The sequence below is a fragment of the Sporothrix brasiliensis genome (assembly GCF_000820605.1).
Source record: "Sporothrix brasiliensis 5110 chromosome Unknown Cont17, whole genome shotgun sequence".
Classification (NCBI taxonomy): domain Eukaryota; kingdom Fungi; phylum Ascomycota; class Sordariomycetes; order Ophiostomatales; family Ophiostomataceae; genus Sporothrix; species Sporothrix brasiliensis.
The window spans coordinates 1,691,130-1,710,587 of NW_024467136.1; the positions used below are offsets into that span (position 1 = coordinate 1,691,130).

Genomic DNA, 19,458 nt, shown 5'->3' on the forward strand with positions numbered 1-19,458 from the left:
CCTCAAGAAACAACCAAATCCCAAACTATCCCAAGGAAAACGGAAAAATACAAAGGCATGCGTCATTCCACGCCAACATGCAAGGCCCAGTACGATTTCCACAAGGTAAAGAGCACTGTTCGTTCCGGGTTGACAATTGCGAATGTACACATCCCACGCGCATCCCGCACGGGTTTGGCCCATCCCACTCGCGGCCCCCACGCCCGTGGCCACCACTACGACGAAACAAGCAATGCACCACGCAAGACGACATTCGACATGGAAGTAGTCTGGGGAAAGCTCTGACGACATGTGGACCTGTGGGTTTCGAGGAGAGCTTAAAAGAACGACGTTTCCTTGTTTGAGGGGGTCTCGTTCTGGTCCGATCTTCCGTTCTTCCGTTCTTCCGTTCTTCCGTTCTTCCGTTCGTCCATTCTTTACAAAAGGTCACTTGCGGAATGGCATTGGCCGTCTTGTTTTGTCTTGTTTATCTTGTTTATTCATAAGTCGTTACTGCTTGCTAATCATTTTGGTACGCCGTCTCCATGGAATCCCATCCAAAGCACACCCAAACGCCCTAATCCCTCCACTCAATCACCTCCCAAGACTTGATGTCGTCGTCAATCACCAGCCGGTACCGCTCGATGCGCCACTCCCGGTACAGCGACCGCACGGACGAACTCGCCTTGCGATGCTGCGCCCCGTGGCCCGCCTTGTGCGCGTCTGCCGGCGACCGCCACAGGCAGGTGGCCAGGTTGCGGCCGTCGGCGTCTGGCAGGTGGAACCAGTACCGCAGCAGGCCGCCGCTGTCGGTGGCCTCCCGGTGGGCGGCCTTGTCGAGGCTGCTGAGGTCGCCGTAGTTGGTGGTGGGCGGGATCTGCGAGCGGAAGGCGACAACAAAGTAGTCGCGCTTTTCCCACGGCGTCGCCGACGAGGTGGTGCTGGCCCGCAGCCGGCGGAGCTCGTCGATGACGACGGAAAAGTTAAAGGACTGGACATAGGGCGCCGTGGCGTAGTCGTCGCGGGTCTTGTCAAAGACGGACAGGGCACGCGCGAGCAGCGCGGTCTGGGGGTCCAGCGTCTCCAGATCCAGCAGGTGGTCCGGGTAAGGAGAGAAGGTGATGAAGCGAGACGAGTCTGTCTCTACCGGTGCCAGCGACGGCGACGGCGACGGTGACGGTGACGGTGTGGGTTCCGTCTCGAGGGCCTGGACCAGGGCAGCTGCCGCCTTCTCGTTGTTGTCCACCAGCGTGGGCACAATGGCCTGTCTCGACGCTACTGTTGCAGCCATGTTACAAGTGTGCTGGAACTGTGGACGGAGATGATGGGATGAGTTATGATGAGAGAGAAAGAGTAAGGTCTCAGCAAGGTCTCTGGCGTTGAAATATTAAAATATGAGAAGGACTTTGTGTGAAGAAACGTTGCTGAAATAGACGTGTCGCCGGAGGGAAAACGCCTTCAATGATGCTTCTTTTCTTTTCTTGCTCCTTTTATTCTTCCTCTTTATTTGCCTGCGCTTTCCGTCTCTACGTGCTTTCCTTCTCCCTATCACACTATGTGAGATTTTTTTTCTTTTTCATTTTACACCGTCTCAAACTACATTGTTCGCCATCTCGCGGTCTTAGTAGTACTGGACTGTTGACATTCGGCCATCAAATGGCGAGCTTATCCTCCTATGCCGCCACTTGCGGGTACTAAAATAAGGGACGAAAGACAAGGGGGCAAGGGAATTGTCGAGAAAAGTTGTTGTCCAAAGCGGTTTCGCCCGTTCCTTTTGTGACTCAATGTAGAGACACGGCCTTAAGACGGCGGCGTGTACTTGGTGGGAGCGATGCAATACTCTACCGGAATTTACATACGAAAGCCCGAGGAGACAACTGCGCCGGGTAGTGTCCTTCATAGGGTGAAACGTACTGTTTTTTCGTCGTGTTTGTTAGCATCTCGTTCGATTTACTGTTTGTCCCACCTTCGCATTTTGCCCGTCTTCCACGACACTAACACGCAGATTTGCCTACCCAAACGCCAAGAGCCGAGTCGCAACCAATCGCGCCATCGATTCTGCGGTTGATGCCATCGCCTCCACCCGTCTCGCATGCTCATGTACAATGGAATTGCCCAATGGAAAGCCATGAAAAAAGGGATGAAGAGAAAGAAAGAAACAATACCGCAATGAAACGTGTCGATGCTGTCAAGATACGCGTGCGACTACGGCTGCCACTGTCTTCTGTCTTGGTCGACACATTTCGAATTATAACTGGACTCACCGCTACAAGTACGGCATACACACGGCTTGCGAACTGCGAGATAAGCATGGGGTGTGGGAAGCATGTAACGTGGATTGTGTATGGCGCGCCTTTCGCTTCGGCTGGCTTCTTCATGGTGCTTTCGGCCAAGAAGTTGTTTGCAAATTGAATTTGCAATCGATTACGTTCGTTCTGCGTGCTGCTCTAATTTTGGGTTTGTCTTCCGTCTCTTGTCTCTCGGGAACGATGCCTGAACTCGCTCAAATGCCACCGTCACTGTGTCCCTCCTGTCGGCCACCACGCAGATACGCCTTGGCGACCTCGTATGTGCCTAGGTACAGTCCACTGCCGACAAATGTCCAGCCCGCCCGGAATGCGCCGCCTCTGAACAGACCTCGAATGCCGTGCTCGCGGTAGATGCGGCGTGTCAGCTGTGCGGCGCTGAATCGTGTTGCCTTTGGCGGCTTGTTCTTCTCGTTCGTCTTGTCCTCGGTCTTCTTCTTGCCTGCATCATCGTCGTATGGCGACAGCATCATGCGCGTCTTGACCACGTCCAAGGGCGTCGTGATGACAGCGGCCACGGCCCCCGACGTGCCCGCGCTGAATCCGTTGACGGCGCCGACGAACACGAGGTGGTTCCTGCTGGTCGGGTCGCTGCTGTCCACGCCGGCCCACCGTCGGCGCAAGCGTGCGCGCAGCGCCTCGAACATGGGAAACTGCAGCGCCGTAAAGGGCAGGTTGCGCGCGGCCAGGGCCGTGTAGCCGGCGAGAAGCCGACGCACCGCGCCGCCCTCGGCATGGGCCAGCATGCGAAATGCCTGGAGGGATGTGCTGGCCGACGACAGTTTGGACTCGCCCCTTGCTGTCGCCTTGTTTTTCTTGATCATCTGGGCGTTCTGTTTGATGACTTCGGCGGGGGTCAGCACCAGACACGAGGCCAGCTCAGCCATTCCCGACGAGAGAGCATGGATGAGCGCCGCCGGAGGCTGTGATCCCGGGGCGATTGCATTCGTGGCTGCTGGGAGGGCACTGCCGACGATCCGTTTCGCCCACTCGTAGGTTGTGAAGAAGACGCCGGCTGGAGAGGATGGTTAGTCGGGGCCGCGGTATTGTCCCGGTATGGTGTATGGTTCTTTGGCAAAAAAAAAAAAAAAAAAAACGTACATGCGGGGAGTGTTGCCAAAATAACAGTCCCGATTCCTTGGTACAGCCCGCGGAGTGCATATGCCGACGGTGCCGTGACACGCCGAAACGCCTTGGCCGTCGCAATCGGCTTGGACGATGCATTCGATGTTTCTGCATAGGTCTTGATGTAGTCGCGGCTCTGCATGCGCGTCTTGATCGTGTCCAGTGGGTAGACCAGCAGGTCGACGGTGAACGCAGCAAAGGCACCGGCCTGTTGAGTGAGCATACCAGGTCAGCGCGTGTCTGTTTATACGTGAATAAGCGAACGGATTGCATCGTACCAGCATAATCTCCCTGTGCGTGTTGTCATTCTTGCGTTTGCTGTCGCTGGCTTTCTCCTGTCCTCTGCTGTCTCCCATGGTTGGCGCGGCTTGCAGACGAGTGCTGCAACAACATCACCAGTGGTGAAGCGATGCAGGAATAGATCAGATAAGAGGTGTGTGCGGCCGACGCAAATAAATCATTATCAGATCATCCGACAACGGGCGGTATGGCCGGCGGTTGCCCGTAGACTGAATGGACTGTCGCATTTTAGTGGTTGGCTGTGACGTAGCTCGCTATAGGCGGCAGACTAACTGTCAATACGGCATCTCTGCGGTTATGACAGGGCTGCCCTTGAAGGTCTGCAAGAACTGTCGTGATTGAACAACAATTACCGTCGACCCGAAAGAATCCTTCACAAACATCCAGTGTGATTATTTCATAACTTTCTAGGGAGGCACAGTACGCCGTGGATGGTGGTGAGCCGCAAGTGAACACATTTGTGATTTACGTCATGGGCTTATCGATAGTGGAGAAACGTGATAAGTGCGCCACCTGTACAAAATAGAGAATATTCTGTATGGCGTCGCTACTGGAGGGACGCGATGGCACTCTTACATCCCTTGAATGGGCTTGAGACGACGGCGCGTTAGCATCATCGCCAACAAAACACGAAAACCATCATCCATCTCGTTGTTCGAGACTTGGCACCATCGATTCACGTTTCGTCCGTCGTCTGCATCGTCCCGTATTTTGGCGACACTCGCGTCATTCCCGACTCGACCGATTCCACGTTCAAACTCGCCGACAACTCTGTCTCCCAAAACTCCCACCCCTCCAAAATGGACATCCTCCGCAACCTCTTCGTCGGCATCGTCCAGCGCGGCCAGACTGCCGTCCAGTCGCTCCTTGGCCGCGACCGTGCCGACGCCCTCCGCCGCTGGTTTGCCGCGACCTCCCGCGACCAGCCCCTGCTCTTTGGCCTCGTCGTGACCTGGCTCGCCTTCTGCGCTGTGCCGCTGGCCGCGTTTGTGGGCTATGTGGCCCTGTGGGCGGTGGTCGCGTTCAGCGTCTTCTGGGCCATCTTCCTCTTCTGGTCCGGCGTCGGGCTGCTGTTCCTGGTGCCCGCGCTCTGCGCGGCGACGGGCTTCAGCGTCGTCGTCTTTGTGTGGGCGGCGACGACATACGTTGTGGGCGCGCGGGTGCTGGCAGCAGCGGGTTTTGACGTGCCCTCTCTGTTTGGTCTTGGTGGCAGTGGAGCCAATGGCAGCAGCAGCAGCAGCAGCAGCAGCAGCAGCAGCAGCGGCAGCAAGGGCGCCTCATATGGCAAGGTGTCGTCTTCGTGGTCTTCGTCGTACGACAAGCCGTCGTCGCAGCCAGACAAGCCGCCGTCGTACGCGCTGCACCCCGTCTCGGCGACCAAGACGTTTGATCCCAAGGAGTACAGCGACTTTCTGAGCACTGGCCTCGACAAGCCCACGCCGGTCGAGTCGTTGCAGGCGACACCCACCTCGACGAAGTAGCCAATGATACGGCACCTACGATTTTCTCTGTTTTTCTCGTCTCGTTCTGTCATGCGTATACGATATGGCGTTTGGCGGGGATTTTGTTGCTTGCTGTTTTCACTTTTCTTTTACAGACGAATAATTCAAGGGTAGTTTTTGTGCAATAGGTTCATATTAGCTTCTATGTAAGTCATATTCAACACACAACATCAAACCGTGACAAATTTGCGAAACTCGACGAGGCAATTATGGAAGAGATTTCCCGTCTTCTGCCGTCTACTGGCCATAGGTTGCCAGCTCGTTGGTCTCGACCAGGCGCACGGCCTCCTTGGTCCACTCGTCCAGGTCCTCGTCGGGCAGGCCCAGAGCGCCGTTTTTAATGTCCTTGTCCGTCAGGCCGTCGCCGCCGGGGAAGAAGATGCGCGTGTACATGACCATGCCAAAGGCTTCCAAGGGCGACATGGGCGTCTTGCCGTCCAGCTGGAAGCCGCCGCCGCTCTGCAGCGCCTTGGTCGCGTTGGCCCAGCGCTCCTTGCTCGGCTCGCTCGTGATGGTCCAGTCGGCGTCCGTCGTGCCCGTCACGCGCTTGAGGCTGGCCAACATGTCGTTTTGGCTGACGTGGAACGACCGAATGTACGCGGGCTGCGGCTCGGTGTAGTGCGACAGCGTCGCCGAGGCGTCGCTCGACGCGTCCTCGGGCAGCACGGGCAGGCTCAGCAGCGCCGCGGCGGCGCGGCCGCACTGGGGCAGCGTGCTCGTGTAGACCTGGACGTCGCCCTTGTCGAAGAGGGTCACCTTGCGGTTGGCAATGTCGAAGCCGTAGCGGTTGAGACCGCCCGCCAGACTGAACTCGTACCAGAAGCCACAGGTCAGGACGACGGGGTTGAGCTTGAGCTCGTGCAGCTTCGCCATGAGGCCGCGGTACGACTGGCCAAAGCCCATCTCGTCGTACATGGTCTGGCTGTTGGGGTTGGGACCGTAGGCGTTGGGCATGATCCACCGGATGCCGGCCTCGGCGGCCGCGGTGGCGAGCTTGAGGCTGAGGTCGCGCGGCGCGCGCACGGAGAGCGTAATGATCAAAAAGTCCTGGCCGGTCAGGGCCTTGACAATGCTGCTGTGGTCATCGTAGTCGACAACGACCTTTTGGACGCCGTCGGGGATGGCGTTCTTGCTGTCAGCGCGGGTGAGGGCGGTGATGGTGTGCTTGCCGGTCTTGAGCAGCTCGCGGGTGAAGTTGCTGCCGATGTAGCCGGCGGCCTAATAGAAGCTTGTTAGAGACCATCCAGGCAGTAGGCATAGTCGGCATAGGGTCCAGCGGCCAAATCTACTTACGCCGACGATGGCGACCTTCTCAATCTTGTTCTTGAAGCCCGCGGGCTGGTCCTTTGCGTACTGAACGGCGGCCATTTTGGTATGTACGAGGCGGCGCGCAGTTATCAGTGGTCTTGGACTGAGGTGTCTGGTGCGTGTCGGAAGATTCGAGGGCTTGAAGCTGCTGATGCCGTTGATGATTGTCAGGCGAAGAATGGAGAGATGTGTGCACATGAGATGATTTGAGATGATTTGATTTGATTGAAACGAAACTGTCGCCGACCCAGGGGAAGCTCTGCCTCTTTATATGCGAAAATGGAGGCTGCCATCATGAGAGATCCTTCTCTTCGTTCGCGACCAACACGTACTATGCCTTTTCGCCGTCGAGTAGCGTTGTACTTCTGGACAGGTGCGGTTGACACGCGCAGCCCAACAGTCAGGAGCTCTCCCTGTCCGCCCAGCCTTGTTACGACTACACGGACACTTGCCGCCGGCATTCCGGGAGCCTGAATCTCCGACATGCCATCTCTGTTTTATGCGTCCTACTGGTTTTTGCCATTGCGCGGACCATCTCATACCCCGAGCCATGAATCTGCCCTCCAGATCTGGAAATATCCCGCTTAGCTGCCTGGATAACTCCGTGGACGGGGACCGGCGGGATTCCGTGTGCAAAGGATCACGTCTCGTGGCAGACGTCATGCAGACTATTACCAAACGATAACATTGTACCATCATTTCACGTGTCGTCGTCCGTCGGCTCCGGGTTTAACTACGGCGGGGGCCAAGCCTTCTGTAAAGCGGCTGCACCCGCCGAGGCTCTGTCGTTCAGTGGATTCAAATACAGTTCTCACCCAGTGTTAGGCGTTTGGGCTTATGTCCGCCAGTGCTTCCGAATTAGGAAATAACAGTCTCCGACGCCGTCGCCCCACTGTTTCTACTTTGGGCAATCTTCAGTGCGACACGTCCGGTCCAAATCCGGCAGGCATGGCCCACACGCAATCCCTTGACTCCGAGGCGAGCAATCCTCATTTTGGGCCATCCGGGAGACATTACCGTCGAATGCATACGTCTAATTGCTGCATCGCCGCTGTTTACGGGAGTTCACGGTGTGGCCGAGAGGGGTTCCAATGGAGTTATAAGTAAAGGCTGAAAAGACGCAAATAAACGTGGACATAAGCTAAGACCGAGCTGCCATAATTTCTTCAAACATTCGAGCGGAGGATGAGAAGTGTTTCTTCTCTTCCTCTAATACGATGTTTGTGGAAGGTTTAAAGCCATCAAGACAAATTATCATATTTCCTTTTCAACAAAAGTTCAAAAAATAAATAATAAATAAATAATAAAATACAAACATGAACATAACTACCGTTCAAATTGATGACAAAATGCAATCAATTATTTCAAATAAAACAATATTTAACAGCAAAGTTTGCACCACATGACCACGAATTTGCCGCCTTTTTTATTTTGTGTTGTTACCACATTGTCGTTTTCTTGAACTCCCAAGGATTGTCATGCATACCTCGTCCTCGTAGCTCGCCGGAACCGAAGAGGTAAACTTTCTGTCCGACCCGTTGTTGCCGCAATGCATCGGTTCCAGTGTTTGGGGGGAGATGGTGGGAAAGACACAGGCACCCTCCGTCGTGGAATTAGAAATGGAACAGGGGGCGACGAAGATCATTAAGGCTGACTGGGCCAGGCTCTGGAAGCCTCACGTTGCGACGAAACGGTTAACTGGTATGGTAGGAGGTCGGACCCGGCAGCACTACTGTAACCGGCGGCGGAGGCCATTCTCAATCCCGATGGACACCATAGCCGGATTGAGACGTCTTGCCATTGAGCTCAGTCACCATCCAGGCATTGCAAAGGGTACTGTTGCATGCCCTGTGAGAATCATAATATGTGTTGTAGACTGCATTGGTAGCACATTGTGTGTTATCACGGGTTTAGTTTCCCTCGTTCTTTCTTTTCTATTTTTTAAAGAACATATAATTAACAAAGGAACCACAACTATTCTACTTGATTTTTGAAGATACATAACCAATTGAGGTAACACTAACTGTAACTGATATTTGACGTAGATTCAATCCAAGAGCACGCAAAACTGTCATGTCTGTGATGTCCTGACGTTGCGTTCTTTCGGCAATGCGGTTCAACCGGCGTAGATGTGATGGATTCGGCCCCCAAGATCGTTGTCGGGTGTCTGTTGGTTTCCTGAACGATGGATCAATTGGGGGCGACGGACATTAGATGCCCGCTTGTGTACGGCCTGTGCGCGGGCCATGGAGCAAATATCGACTTTGTAAGGTTCAATACTACCCTACGAGGCGACGCAGGAGCTGGGAATGCGTGAGAAATTGTCTGTGCAGGCGGAAGGGGACTGGGACCAAAGGGGCTCAGACCATACGGCTGATAACTAATTGGAGAATAAAAGAATCAAAGACAAGGGATGAGTGAGACGATCACTAACAGACAACGGATCTCGGCGAGAAGGTTGCTTTTATCTACCATGGTTTATGACAAAATTGAGAGTAGCGACACACTCGGCAGTTCGAGTTGTCCAACAGACAGAGCATCTTTTGTGTAAGATGCAATGTTTATGTTTACAGACGAGAAAAAAGAAGAAGATGTGAGATACGAGAAAAGAAAATAGAAATAGCCGCGCACCTGTTAATTTACGTGTGAACGCGTAAAGTGACGGGCAAGGGCCGGTCCGTCGTTGTGGCTCAAGCATGCGGAATTAAATAGATTAATTTACATCGATAACAAGACTCGTGTGGGACAAATTACTATTACGAGATTGATGACAACATAAAATCATGGATAAAAGATTGACGAAAAAAAAGGCAGCCTTTAATTTTCTGACCCGCATCTTCGTCCTCAGGCTTCTTCCATGTTTCAGCCACGGCGTGCGATCGACGCACCCCTGCGGCGACAAAAGGACGGCTGCCTCTTCTTGTGAGCCGCCCCTCTGTCGTCGTCCATCGTATGCGCTCGGTTGCTGATGGCCGGCCCAGGCGACGGGTAGTGGGTGGACAATCTGCCCGTATTGTTCATGCCGTGCCTTTTGCCTGCACGTCCAAGTCGCCCAAGCACCCGTCTGATGGGTTCACTTGTGGCAATGAAACGGCCTGGTTGTGGAGTTGACTTTGGCATTACCCGACCGCTCCCTTCGTGTTCTGTCTGGTCCCCAGTTTGCTGGCAATGTCACCATCTTCTTCAGACGAGCCTCTACCATTGCCAACATACCATACAATAGTCCGCTCGTAGGATGAAACCAATGCAGCAAAGCGTAACTGACGGGAAGGAGGCTTGAGGCAGACTCTTTCCCATCGGTGTATGCAAACCAGCGCTGTTTCATATGTATGCATACTTGGCTGGTTGACATATCGACGTTGGCACAATGGACCAAGAGCCTGCTTTGCCCTACAGACATTCACAGACAGAGTAATAAGATGGTGTGACGGGATGGGGGGAACAAAACGACGAAGATCACGAATGTCGGGCCCTTTTTTCGGGCCCTTTTCGTCGTCCTTTTCTCCGAGTCTCTTCCAGACGAGATTTTGTGTCTCCAGGTTTTCTGAGTCGTTTTTGGGATCATTTGGTTTCTGGAAACGACACAAACAACACAGAGAGGCCCGATATATCTAGTCGACTACTGCCCTCCTGACTCTGACCGTCTTCCAACGACTTACTCTGCTTCTCATGGCTCATGTCAAGGACGTAATCAGCTAGTTTGCAAGTCGACAGAAACGACCATTTTGCATCTTGCTTTCAAAGCCAGGATTTCTTTCCCTTTTTCCGTCTCTCCACCGCTCGAGTCCATTGACCTCGATCCCAACATCATGGCCACAAATACGCCATTTAACTTCACTGCCTACTTGGAGCAGCCGATGCCCTGGCAAAATGAACCGGCCACCATTCGAGGCATCGTCATCACAGTGACGGTATGTTGTGTAATACTCATGAATGCCCTTCTTACACGTCCGCTAACAAGCCAGTCGATTGCGTTTCTCTGCGTCATATCTCGCCTCTATATACGCCTAGCAGTGCTCCGGATGCCCGGCTGGGATGATGTGTTTGTCGGCTTGTATCTGGTACGTGGCACCGGCCAGATCATGTATTGAGAATTACGGTGACTGACGCTAAATCGTTAGATGACGACACTTGCATCGGCCGTCAGTGTTTGCATTGGTACGTAGCATTTCTCTCCGGGTGTTTTGGATTCCACGCAAGCCCTTTGCTAACCTTCTCAGCTCCTAGCTTCGGCCTCGGCCAGCATTTGATCATGTTCACACCACGCGAATTACGCATGTTCCTGATCGTACGTAATGGCCCTTGACATGTCGACGTCAACACTCGTTATAGAATATATGCATCGGCTGACCACACAAGATGTTCTACATCGCGAACGCATCGTATGTCAGCTCGACCGCCTTTATGAAGCTGGCCCTGCTCTTCCAATTCCTCCGTGTTTTCAAAAACGACTCCATCGACTCCGACGACTCCAAGACGAGCGACACCGCTGGCCGCACCTTTCTACGCCGTACCTGTCAAGTTCTTATTGTTATTGTTGCCGCCTGGGGCGCCACCTTTTCGTTCCTCGCTTGGGTGCCTTGCCTCCCCGTCAGCACGTACTGGGACGGCGTGACAAACCAAGACCCAGACCACCGGGGCACCTGCTACGGCTTCGGTATCTCTACGGACCGAACGGCATTTATTGCGCACACGGCCATCAACATGGGCCTCGACATCTGTGTGCTCGCCATCCCGGTCCCGCTGTACCTGGGAAACACAGTCTCTTCCTCTGCAAGATCCAGCACGCCGGGCACAATGGTGATCCGCTCCTCCCTGCGCACGCGCGCGGGCGTCATCGTCCTCCTGCTGCTCGGCGCCCTTGTCAACGTCTTTGCGGCGTGGCGCCTGGCCCTGCTCATCGGCTCCGGCGGCTCCGTGCTCGAGACATATGTCGACTCGACGTTCTACGCACCGGACACGGTCCTTTTGTCGTCGCTGGAAGTCAACTTGGCGAGCATCTGCGCGAGCGTGCCCATCTTCTGGCCTGTGTTGCGGCAGCAGGTGTTCCGCATTCTGGTGACCAGGGAGGTGGAGATTGTGCGGGACGAGCGGCCGGGCGACGACGACAGTGACGACGAAGACGATGTGGCCAAGCTGAAACAGCGACAAGCCGACAACGACGGCCACGGCCACTACGACGACGCCTTTATCCGCGACCAGGTCGACCCGCTGCGGCCAGGCACATCCGCGGGCGTCGAGACGCGGGTCCGGAGCGAGACGGTGGCACAGAAGACTCGGCGATGGCGACTGCGGATGTAGTGATGCGGCGATGCGGTGATGAGGTGATGAGGTGATGAGGTGATGAGCATCTTGTTTCGTTTACTTTAGTGTTTTAATTATTGTACTTGTGCTCTCTGGGACAGGCTTTGTTTTGGGCTCAACTCGTTTCTTTTACTCCATAAATCGACATCTGATTGCTACTTCTCTAGTACACATGCTTTCCCCCCATCCTTGGCTGTCTCCCGACTGCAATGTTCGGCAACTCGACCTCCACCTATTTCAGTCGGAAAAGGGACCGAACCAACCAGGCGCGGCCTGTTTCTTTTCTCGCGCGATGCCCCCACACAGTTGCTCAACTAACACATCCTTGCTCCTCTTTTTCTGTCGCCATACATCCGCTGGCCGTTTGCGGAGATGCTACTCGTAGTGCTCAAAAGCGCACCTCATTGATGGAAGAATTGAGCCGCCGTAGCATGTCGTAGCTGATGTCGTCTTCCGATTTGGAGACAACGTTTTCTCTTCAAACACGACGCTTCTGCCTGCTCTATTCTAAGCCTCGGCAATACATTTCGTCACTTTGACAATTTTAATCTTTCGACCTGCTTTTCGATTCGCATTTCGTTTATCACGGACCACGTCGCCTGTCCCAAAGTGCCTCGCCCGCATCAGAGCAACACCAACATGCCTGAGCCGTTCAAGGTGTTGGTCTTCAGTAAGACCCTGGGCTATCGCCACGAGTCTATCGAGGCGGGCATCCTCAGCTTCCAAAAACTGGCCGAGCAGTCGACTGGCTCCGACCATCCCTTTACCGTCGAGGCATCGGAAGACGCCGAGGCGACGTTTACGCCCGAGATCCTCGCGCGCTTCCGCGTCATCGTCCTGCTGCACGCGTCCGGTAACTTTTTGACGTCCGAGCAGCTGGCCGTCCTCGAACGCCAGGTCTCGTCCGGCGACAGCGGCATCGTGGGCATCCACGGGGCCTCCAGCGCCATGCTGTCCCGCGAGGTCGACCCGGCCGGCTACTATGGCCGTCTGCTCGGCGCCGTCTTCACCGAGCATCCTGCCCCTCAGCTGGGCCGTGTCGTCATCAAGGCGCCGCAGCATCCCATCGTGCAGCCCCTTTTGAAGGTCGTGTCGGCGCCGTCCGACGCCAGCCTTTCCGGGCCGTCCTTTTCGCGCTTCGACGAGTGGTACAACTTCGAGCCGACATCGTGCGCCGTTGTGGCCGCGCAACAGACGCCGACAACGCCAACGACGGAATCCCAAGACGCGACGAACATCCTGCTGGTGGCTGACGAGACGACGTACGAAGGCGGCAAGCACGGCGAACACCACCCGATTGCATGGACGTGGCCCGATTTTGAAGGCACCGGCACGCGCGTCTACTACACGGCGCTGGGGCACTTCGCCGAGGCGTACGAGGACGAGGTCTTTGTGTCGCATCTGAAGACGGCCGTGCTGTGGGCCGCAAAATTGGTGTAAACGGACGGTGCCTGAATGCGACGAGCGATGAAGACAAGAGACGATAGACAAACATCAAATTTAGAGCGGATTTCAACTAATTTAATTCATATACATATTGTGTCGTCCGCGCGCCTTCCTTCTTCCCTTGTCGTGCTCATTCTTCCTTGTGAGGAAAGAACGCCTAAAAACGTGTGATGAGGAAGGAGCGTTAGTGGTCGCGGAAAGCACTTACCCCCGCAAACTGCAACTGTCACACGCCAAGCAGTACTTACGACGTAATTACAGGGCACTCTCAACTGGGGGCCTTCTCACTAAGCACGCCGCGCATTACGGCAACACGCGTTGATGACCTCACGCATATTAGCCACTGCAGCTTCGACCTCACACCGTCCCCATCGCTCGCATCCCTGTTCTCATTCATCCATAGATACGGAATACGACATGCGCGTTGCCCACGATGGCTGACACACACAGATTCACGCGCACTCTATGCGCTCAGCTCAAGACAGTACCGCCCCATATCGCGGCTGCCGAGCTGCATGCCTACAGCTACCGCGACGCACCTGGTTTCACCGCTGATGGCGATGATGCGGCCGATGACCCGGTCGTCGCCCAGTTTGCGTCGTCCAGTGTGCCCCATACCTTGCGGATTGGCACGGGTGCGTCGGTGTTTGCGTCGCAGCTGCTGCCGGCGCTGCTCAGCGCCCGCCGTGAGGTTTTGCTGGTGACGTGCTTCTGGGCAGCCTCCAAGAGCCTTTCGGACCTCTCGGCCGCACTCCTCCGGTTGGCAGCAGCGCGATTGCCGGCGACACCGGAGTCGGTGCCGCCTCTGCGGATACGCATCTGCTTCTCGTCGCGCTCGCTGCTGCAAAAGCTGCTTCACACCTCGTCTCGCGACGGCTACACGTATCCGCCGTCGACATGGGAAAAGGACCTGGGCCTGCCTTCTCCGTCCGTCTTGCGTGATGCTGGCATCGACCTGTCGGTCAAGAGCCTGTTCTTTTTGCCGTTCAGCGTCATGCACCCAAAGTTTATGATTCTCGACCGCAAACGGGCCTTTTTGCCGAGCTGCAATGTCAGCTGGGAGCCGTGGCTGGAGGACTGTGTTGAAGTGACAGGCGACGCTGTGCGTCCGCTGCTCTCGTTTTACGCCAAAACTTGGCGAGACACGCTTCCAGACTGGGACGACAGCGGAGACGGCGATGACGAAGCGCGTCCAGACAATGTTGCAACAACTGCCGCTTCATCGCCCTTTCACATCAGCCCCCTCGACGTGGACGGCCCTGGGAGCATTGTTGTCCGCTTTCCCTCTCCATCCACCGGCGCATCAGCAACGCCCATCCCCACCGTCATCCTACCGTCGTCGCACCATAGAAACCCTCTGTTCCGTCCCTTTCCCTGGCAGGACTACGCGCCGCCGCCGCCTACGCCGCTCAACCTCGCCATGCTCCAGCTGTTGTCGGCCGCCACTCGCCATATCTACATCCAGTCGCCCAACTTCACCGTCGACGCCGTCACGGTAGCACTCCTTGCGGCCCTGGGCCGCGGTGTCGACGTCGACATTGTCACTGGTGCGCGCATGATGGTGTACGAGCAGATTCTGACGGCCGGAACGACGACAGGGCGATGCATTCGCAGCTTCATAAAACGGTATGATGCCCTCGCACAACAGCAGCAGCAGCAGCGGCGGCGGCCGCAAAACGGAGTTGGTCGGCTGCATATCGCCTACTACCAGCCGCTGGACACGACGAAAAAGGCCTCGGATGAAGAGCAGGCCATGCTGTCGTCTCCTCAGCCGGCACCGGTGCAGCCCTCTACAAAGACCGGCGGCTTCGCACCGGCCACCGAGCAGCCCGTCCAGTCCCACATCAAGATGACCATTGTCGACGGAGAACACACCGTGCTAGGCTCCGGCAATATTGACCGTGCAAGCTTCTTTACCAGCCAAGAGCTAGGCATACTCTTCCACAGCACCGTCTTTGCCGAAGCCGCGCAGACAGCCGTCGACCGCGTTCTGGACGGCCGCACAAGGACCGTCTACCCTGCTCCGTTTTCAGAATAGGCTTGGCTCATTGTTGTGTAATTTCTGTCTAATCCTTGCAAATTATGCCGTTTGATATTTCGCTGTTGTTCTAGAGGGGTTACGATTTATGAATGTTCCATATTACTGTCTCTAATACCATTATCAAATAATGGCATATGATTTATTATGCATTTCTTATGTGAAATATGACAGAGAACGCTGGGCGATGAATGAGACATTCCAGCCAAAACTATGCGAGCAATTGCCCGCGGCCACTGTTGGGATCCGCTTTTAGTTTGTTAACCTTTGCAGGAGACTAGAAGCACGTTGGAACCGAGACCGGCGGAGGCTGGTAACACAACTGGTAAGCCGTTCAGTTGCTTCAGCTGCTTCTGGCAGACGAGAGACAACATTATCAAGAGGAAATGTAGTATGTGAAGACATTCTTTTCGTAGATAGTGCACGTTTGGAGAAAATTAAATGGTCAACGATAGTGAATTAGAAATACAACTTGTATACAATCTTGAGAAAAACGTTTAAATACGACTGGCAAATGCAAACTAAACAGAATGTGAAGAAACATCGAAAGCAAATGCAAAGCGAATACAAACAAGGATGGCTGGTCCCCAAAGTACTGAAAATCATGTGGCAGTGCTAATGCAAGTAAACAAACAAAAAGAAGAAAAGAAATGGAGGAAAACAAAAATAAATGGAAACAAAATGGTAACAAAAAGGAAACAAAAAGGAACCGAAAAATGAAAGTAAAAGAAGGAAATAAAAGAAGAACAAGAAGAATAAGCATAGGAATAGCAAAAACAAATGAGCCCAGCCTGAAACGCACAACACAGTCAAATCATTGAAAATAAAGAAAGAGAAAAAAGACATTCAGCTCCCGGAGGCAGTCCTCGCCGTTACTAGCATGTTGCAATTATTCCTTGTTGAAAGTCCCGGTACTGTTGATCCGGCCGGGTAAGTCGCTGCCGCTGCTGCCGCTGCTGCCAAAGCTAGCCGAGCCAAAGAAGCCAAAGCCGATATTGGCTTCCTCGTCTATTCCGCTCGTTGTGGTCTCGCTGCGTGTGGCCGTCATCTTGCGGCCAAGCCCGTGGCGCCGACCAAGCCCCAAGCCCAGTGGGCCACTCCCAATGCCACCGTCGTGGGGATCTTGGTCGTGTTTCAGATCGGAGTCGTCGCCGCTCTTCGTGGCGTCCGGGCTGCGGTTCTTCTTCTGGCTCATCATGGCCTTGCGCGTGTCGAGCGCAATCTCAGACCGTGCCCGCAGTGCATCGCGCATCTTGTGCTCGCCGCGCGCTTTCCACACGTGCCAGCTGCTCATGCTGATCGGGTACAGCACCTTGTTGTCGAGCGATTCGACCCAGTCGCGGTGGTGGTGCTTCTTCTTGGAGGCCAGAATGTCCAGGTCCATGGAGATCTGGGCGCAATACGACTCCAGCGGCAGGTCGTTGACGTCGTGGCCGAACGGGTTTTCAATCTCGCGGCCGATAAAGAGAATGCCCAATATAATATACGACGCCACAACGGTCGCCGGGATGGTCACCCACTGCAGCGTCGGGTACAGCTGGAACGGCAGCAAGAAAACGTACACCCATGTAATTTGCGAGATGGCAATGGAGTAGGCAATCGGCAGCGGCGTCGTCAACACGCGCTCCGTGCCCATCAGGACATCGTTGAGGACGGCAATGTTGTTGTATGCAAGGGTCTGATGCATGGGGATGACCAACTGTGTATTGGTGATCATCTCATCCGTGATGCACGCTAGGTAGGTCAAGATCTCCAGGGGCAGGTTTCCGAGTGGATAGTTGGCGCGCTTAATGGTCTTGCGTGGATTGCTTGCAGCAAAAGAAATGCCCAGATACCCACCGAGGAGTTTGACAATGTTTGGCTTCGGCTCGTGCACCTTTTCCGGCTCTTTCGCCGTGGCATTGAAGGCAAACGTATCCAGGTGGCCGACGAGATGCACGAGGTCCTCGTAGCCCGTGTATGGCTCATGCCTTAGTTTGTGCTTCAAGGCAACAGCGAAAGCCACGAGAAGATTCAACGACGTACTTTTGCACGCAGGTGTCAGGTCGGTGTATGTATGTAAACGGACAGAAATGGGACGGCTGCAAGATGAGATTCTGTACCTGCGGTAACACTGCAGCGACCGGCAAGAGGCAGAAGCACATTGTACAAACACCAACAAAGCAGAATGAGTATGCGTAAATCAATAATAAACAAACCACTTACAGTTTGGTCAGCATATCCTTTTCTTTTTGACCTTCTCGTTCCACGGCATGGACCCAGAATACACGACCGAGAGCTTGGGTCGCTAGCGTCAGCTGCGCCCAGTACCGCCGACCTTCAGCGTATCTGTAAAACGAACGAATTAGTATCTAGACGGCATATGGTTGTGTAAACCGACAACAGAATGCATGGACTAAAACTACCTCTCGTAGGCCGTCGAGCTTCGGAAGCTCAGGCCCAAGCCGACGACAAAGCCGGTCACCGTCAGTAAGATAGAGCTAATGCCCACTATTGATACGGTCAATTGTGTTAGAACATGCAGATTCGGTAGCGTTTCGTACTGCATGGTAATGCGAAGAAAGACGAACAGTTCTTTTTCGTAAAGTATGAGACACAGGTAACAAACAGCGCCCAAGTGCCAATAGCCATAATGGGCAGAAGCATCTTTGGTAAAATGCTGCCGTGCATTTGAAGAAACATTGGCCACTTCGAGTGTTTTTGAATATCCCGTGGGCCAGTCTTGCATTGATGCAGCAGTTAGTACAGATCTTATGTTGTACGACAATCATAGTAAAAACGTACAAAGTATTCGTCTAGATCAATTGTGCGCTGCCGGGCGGTCGGTCGATATTCGTGGGTTCGCCGTTGGAATGGTGAGGATGCTCCAAAGCGTCCCTGGTTGTATGCCAGATCGGGGGGTCGATCAAATGCTGGGTCGTGGCCTTGGTCGTGGCCATGGTTCCCTACAGAGACCCCCAACGGGGCGGCCATTTCTCCGATTTCGTTGTTTGCAGCCACGGCCGCAACTGCTGCCGATCCGTTATCATTGCTGTTGTTATTGGCTCCAGCGTCACCGGAAGCGGGACCGGATTGAGAAGTATCCGGTTGGGTGCTGTCCGGAACGACGCCATCGTAAGGAGACTCACCACCACCACTGGGGTCTCCAGCTGCGAGTGCTGCACCGCCCCCAGCGCCTCCGCCGCTCCCAGCTGCGGCTGCTTCTCCTTCAGACATGGTAGTAGAAAGGCGCCGCGCGGACAATGAAAAGTTGAAAAAAAAAAAGCAAGAAAAGGCCGCCAGAATAGGTAAAACAATGAGAATACCGAGAAGAGACAATTAAACAAAGCGAGAGGAAAAGTAAGACGACATAACAAACAAGAGCCGGCCGAAACAAAAAACTGCGATTTAACAAGATGAAAAAAGAGATGGATTTGATACCGCAAAGTTGAGATGAGAAGGAGCGCCACTGGGGTGGTATAAATATGTGTATGTGACGTGCAAGGGTGATTAAATCATGGCACGTGCAAATATTCGCCTTACCTCCCACGCAGGAGATGCACGCTGCAACGATACACCATCCACGATGTGGATGAGTTTTCGTTTTGTGAGAAGTGAATTGTCACTAACGCGCTGGCATCCAGAACGGTGCTTGTGGGTAGGGGTTATTTGCCAAAGTTTTGCTAGACGCTGCGCGGGAAGAGGGGGGGTGGAATATCCGATGCATACAAGCACAACGGGGAGACATATCCTTGAGATCTCCTAACATAACAAGATCGGCGCATGGCCGCATCAAGGATAGGGATCAAACAATGACCACAAAAGTAATAAGATCACGCCTGCACAGCTGAAGGCTAACAAACGTCAGACCAGTAAAATGAGCTCCATTCCTGTGGGGGTGCATGCGGGAGTACCATTTTAAGGTTTATGGCGAAAGGTAGGAAAAAGATAGGAAGACGAGGACCCAGAAGCATCAGAACAGAGTGGCGGAGAGTACTGAATATTGGTTGTGTGAGCGCAGGCTACTAGAGGCAAAGGCGTCCAGGCAAAGAAAGTAAAACAAGCTCATGGAAAAAGGAATATCACTGCATACAGTAGTGGCACATCTGTATCACGAGTGTGTTGACAAAAGCTGTGAGATGCATCTTCTTGCGCCTCATGGTTTCCTCAT

At 54.2% G+C, this 19,458-nt stretch overlaps 9 protein-coding genes across 9 annotated transcripts; 5 read left to right on the top strand and 4 right to left on the bottom strand.

Annotated features, from left to right (window-relative positions):
- Positions 1-556: 556 nt before the first annotated feature.
- On the bottom strand, positions 557-1,270 carry SPBR_03220 (uncharacterized protein; the record flags this gene model as incomplete). Its single annotated transcript, XM_040761523.1, has 1 exon — positions 557-1,270. The coding sequence occupies one exon, from the start codon at positions 1,268-1,270 to the stop codon at positions 557-559; it is 714 nt and encodes a 237-aa protein (XP_040620500.1).
- A 1,212-nt stretch (positions 1,271-2,482) lies between these two features.
- On the bottom strand, positions 2,483-3,766 carry SPBR_02869 (mitochondrial carrier protein; the record flags this gene model as incomplete). The annotated part of the gene is made up of 3 exons (XM_040761172.1): positions 2,483-3,300; positions 3,387-3,618; positions 3,689-3,766. 3 exons carry the CDS (start codon positions 3,764-3,766, stop codon positions 2,483-2,485), a joined length of 1,128 nt encoding a protein of 375 aa, XP_040620501.1.
- Positions 3,767-4,510: 744 nt separating this feature from the next.
- Positions 4,511-5,191, top strand: SPBR_03234 (uncharacterized protein; the record flags this gene model as incomplete). Its single annotated transcript, XM_040761537.1, has 1 exon — positions 4,511-5,191. The coding sequence occupies one exon, from the start codon at positions 4,511-4,513 to the stop codon at positions 5,189-5,191; it is 681 nt and encodes a 226-aa protein (XP_040620502.1).
- Positions 5,192-5,449: 258 nt separating this feature from the next.
- Positions 5,450-6,580, bottom strand: SPBR_02956 (oxidoreductase CipA; the record flags this gene model as incomplete). Its single annotated transcript, XM_040761259.1, has 2 exons — positions 5,450-6,430; positions 6,506-6,580. 2 exons carry the CDS (start codon positions 6,578-6,580, stop codon positions 5,450-5,452), a joined length of 1,056 nt encoding a protein of 351 aa, XP_040620503.1.
- Positions 6,581-10,329: 3,749 nt separating this feature from the next.
- On the top strand, positions 10,330-10,611 carry SPBR_03373 (uncharacterized protein; the record flags this gene model as incomplete). Its single annotated transcript, XM_040761675.1, has 2 exons — positions 10,330-10,431; positions 10,486-10,611. 2 exons carry the CDS (start codon positions 10,330-10,332, stop codon positions 10,609-10,611), a joined length of 228 nt encoding a protein of 75 aa, XP_040620504.1.
- Positions 10,612-10,879: 268 nt separating this feature from the next.
- On the top strand, positions 10,880-11,821 carry SPBR_03087 (uncharacterized protein; the record flags this gene model as incomplete). Its single annotated transcript, XM_040761390.1, has 1 exon — positions 10,880-11,821. One exon carries the CDS (start codon positions 10,880-10,882, stop codon positions 11,819-11,821), a length of 942 nt encoding a protein of 313 aa, XP_040620505.1.
- A 642-nt stretch (positions 11,822-12,463) lies between these two features.
- SPBR_03173 (secreted glycosyl hydrolase) lies at positions 12,464-13,264 on the top strand (the record flags this gene model as incomplete). The annotated part of the gene is made up of 1 exon (XM_040761476.1): positions 12,464-13,264. The coding sequence occupies one exon, from the start codon at positions 12,464-12,466 to the stop codon at positions 13,262-13,264; it is 801 nt and encodes a 266-aa protein (XP_040620506.1).
- A 439-nt stretch (positions 13,265-13,703) lies between these two features.
- On the top strand, positions 13,704-15,308 carry SPBR_02703 (phospholipase d/transphosphatidylase; the record flags this gene model as incomplete). Its single annotated transcript, XM_040761006.1, has 1 exon — positions 13,704-15,308. One exon carries the CDS (start codon positions 13,704-13,706, stop codon positions 15,306-15,308), a length of 1,605 nt encoding a protein of 534 aa, XP_040620507.1.
- An 889-nt stretch (positions 15,309-16,197) lies between these two features.
- Positions 16,198-18,524, bottom strand: SPBR_02418 (uncharacterized protein; the record flags this gene model as incomplete). The annotated part of the gene is made up of 2 exons (XM_040760721.1): positions 16,198-17,289; positions 18,093-18,524. The coding sequence occupies 2 exons, from the start codon at positions 18,522-18,524 to the stop codon at positions 16,198-16,200; spliced, it is 1,524 nt and encodes a 507-aa protein (XP_040620508.1).
- Between the last annotated feature and the right edge of the window lie 934 nt (positions 18,525-19,458).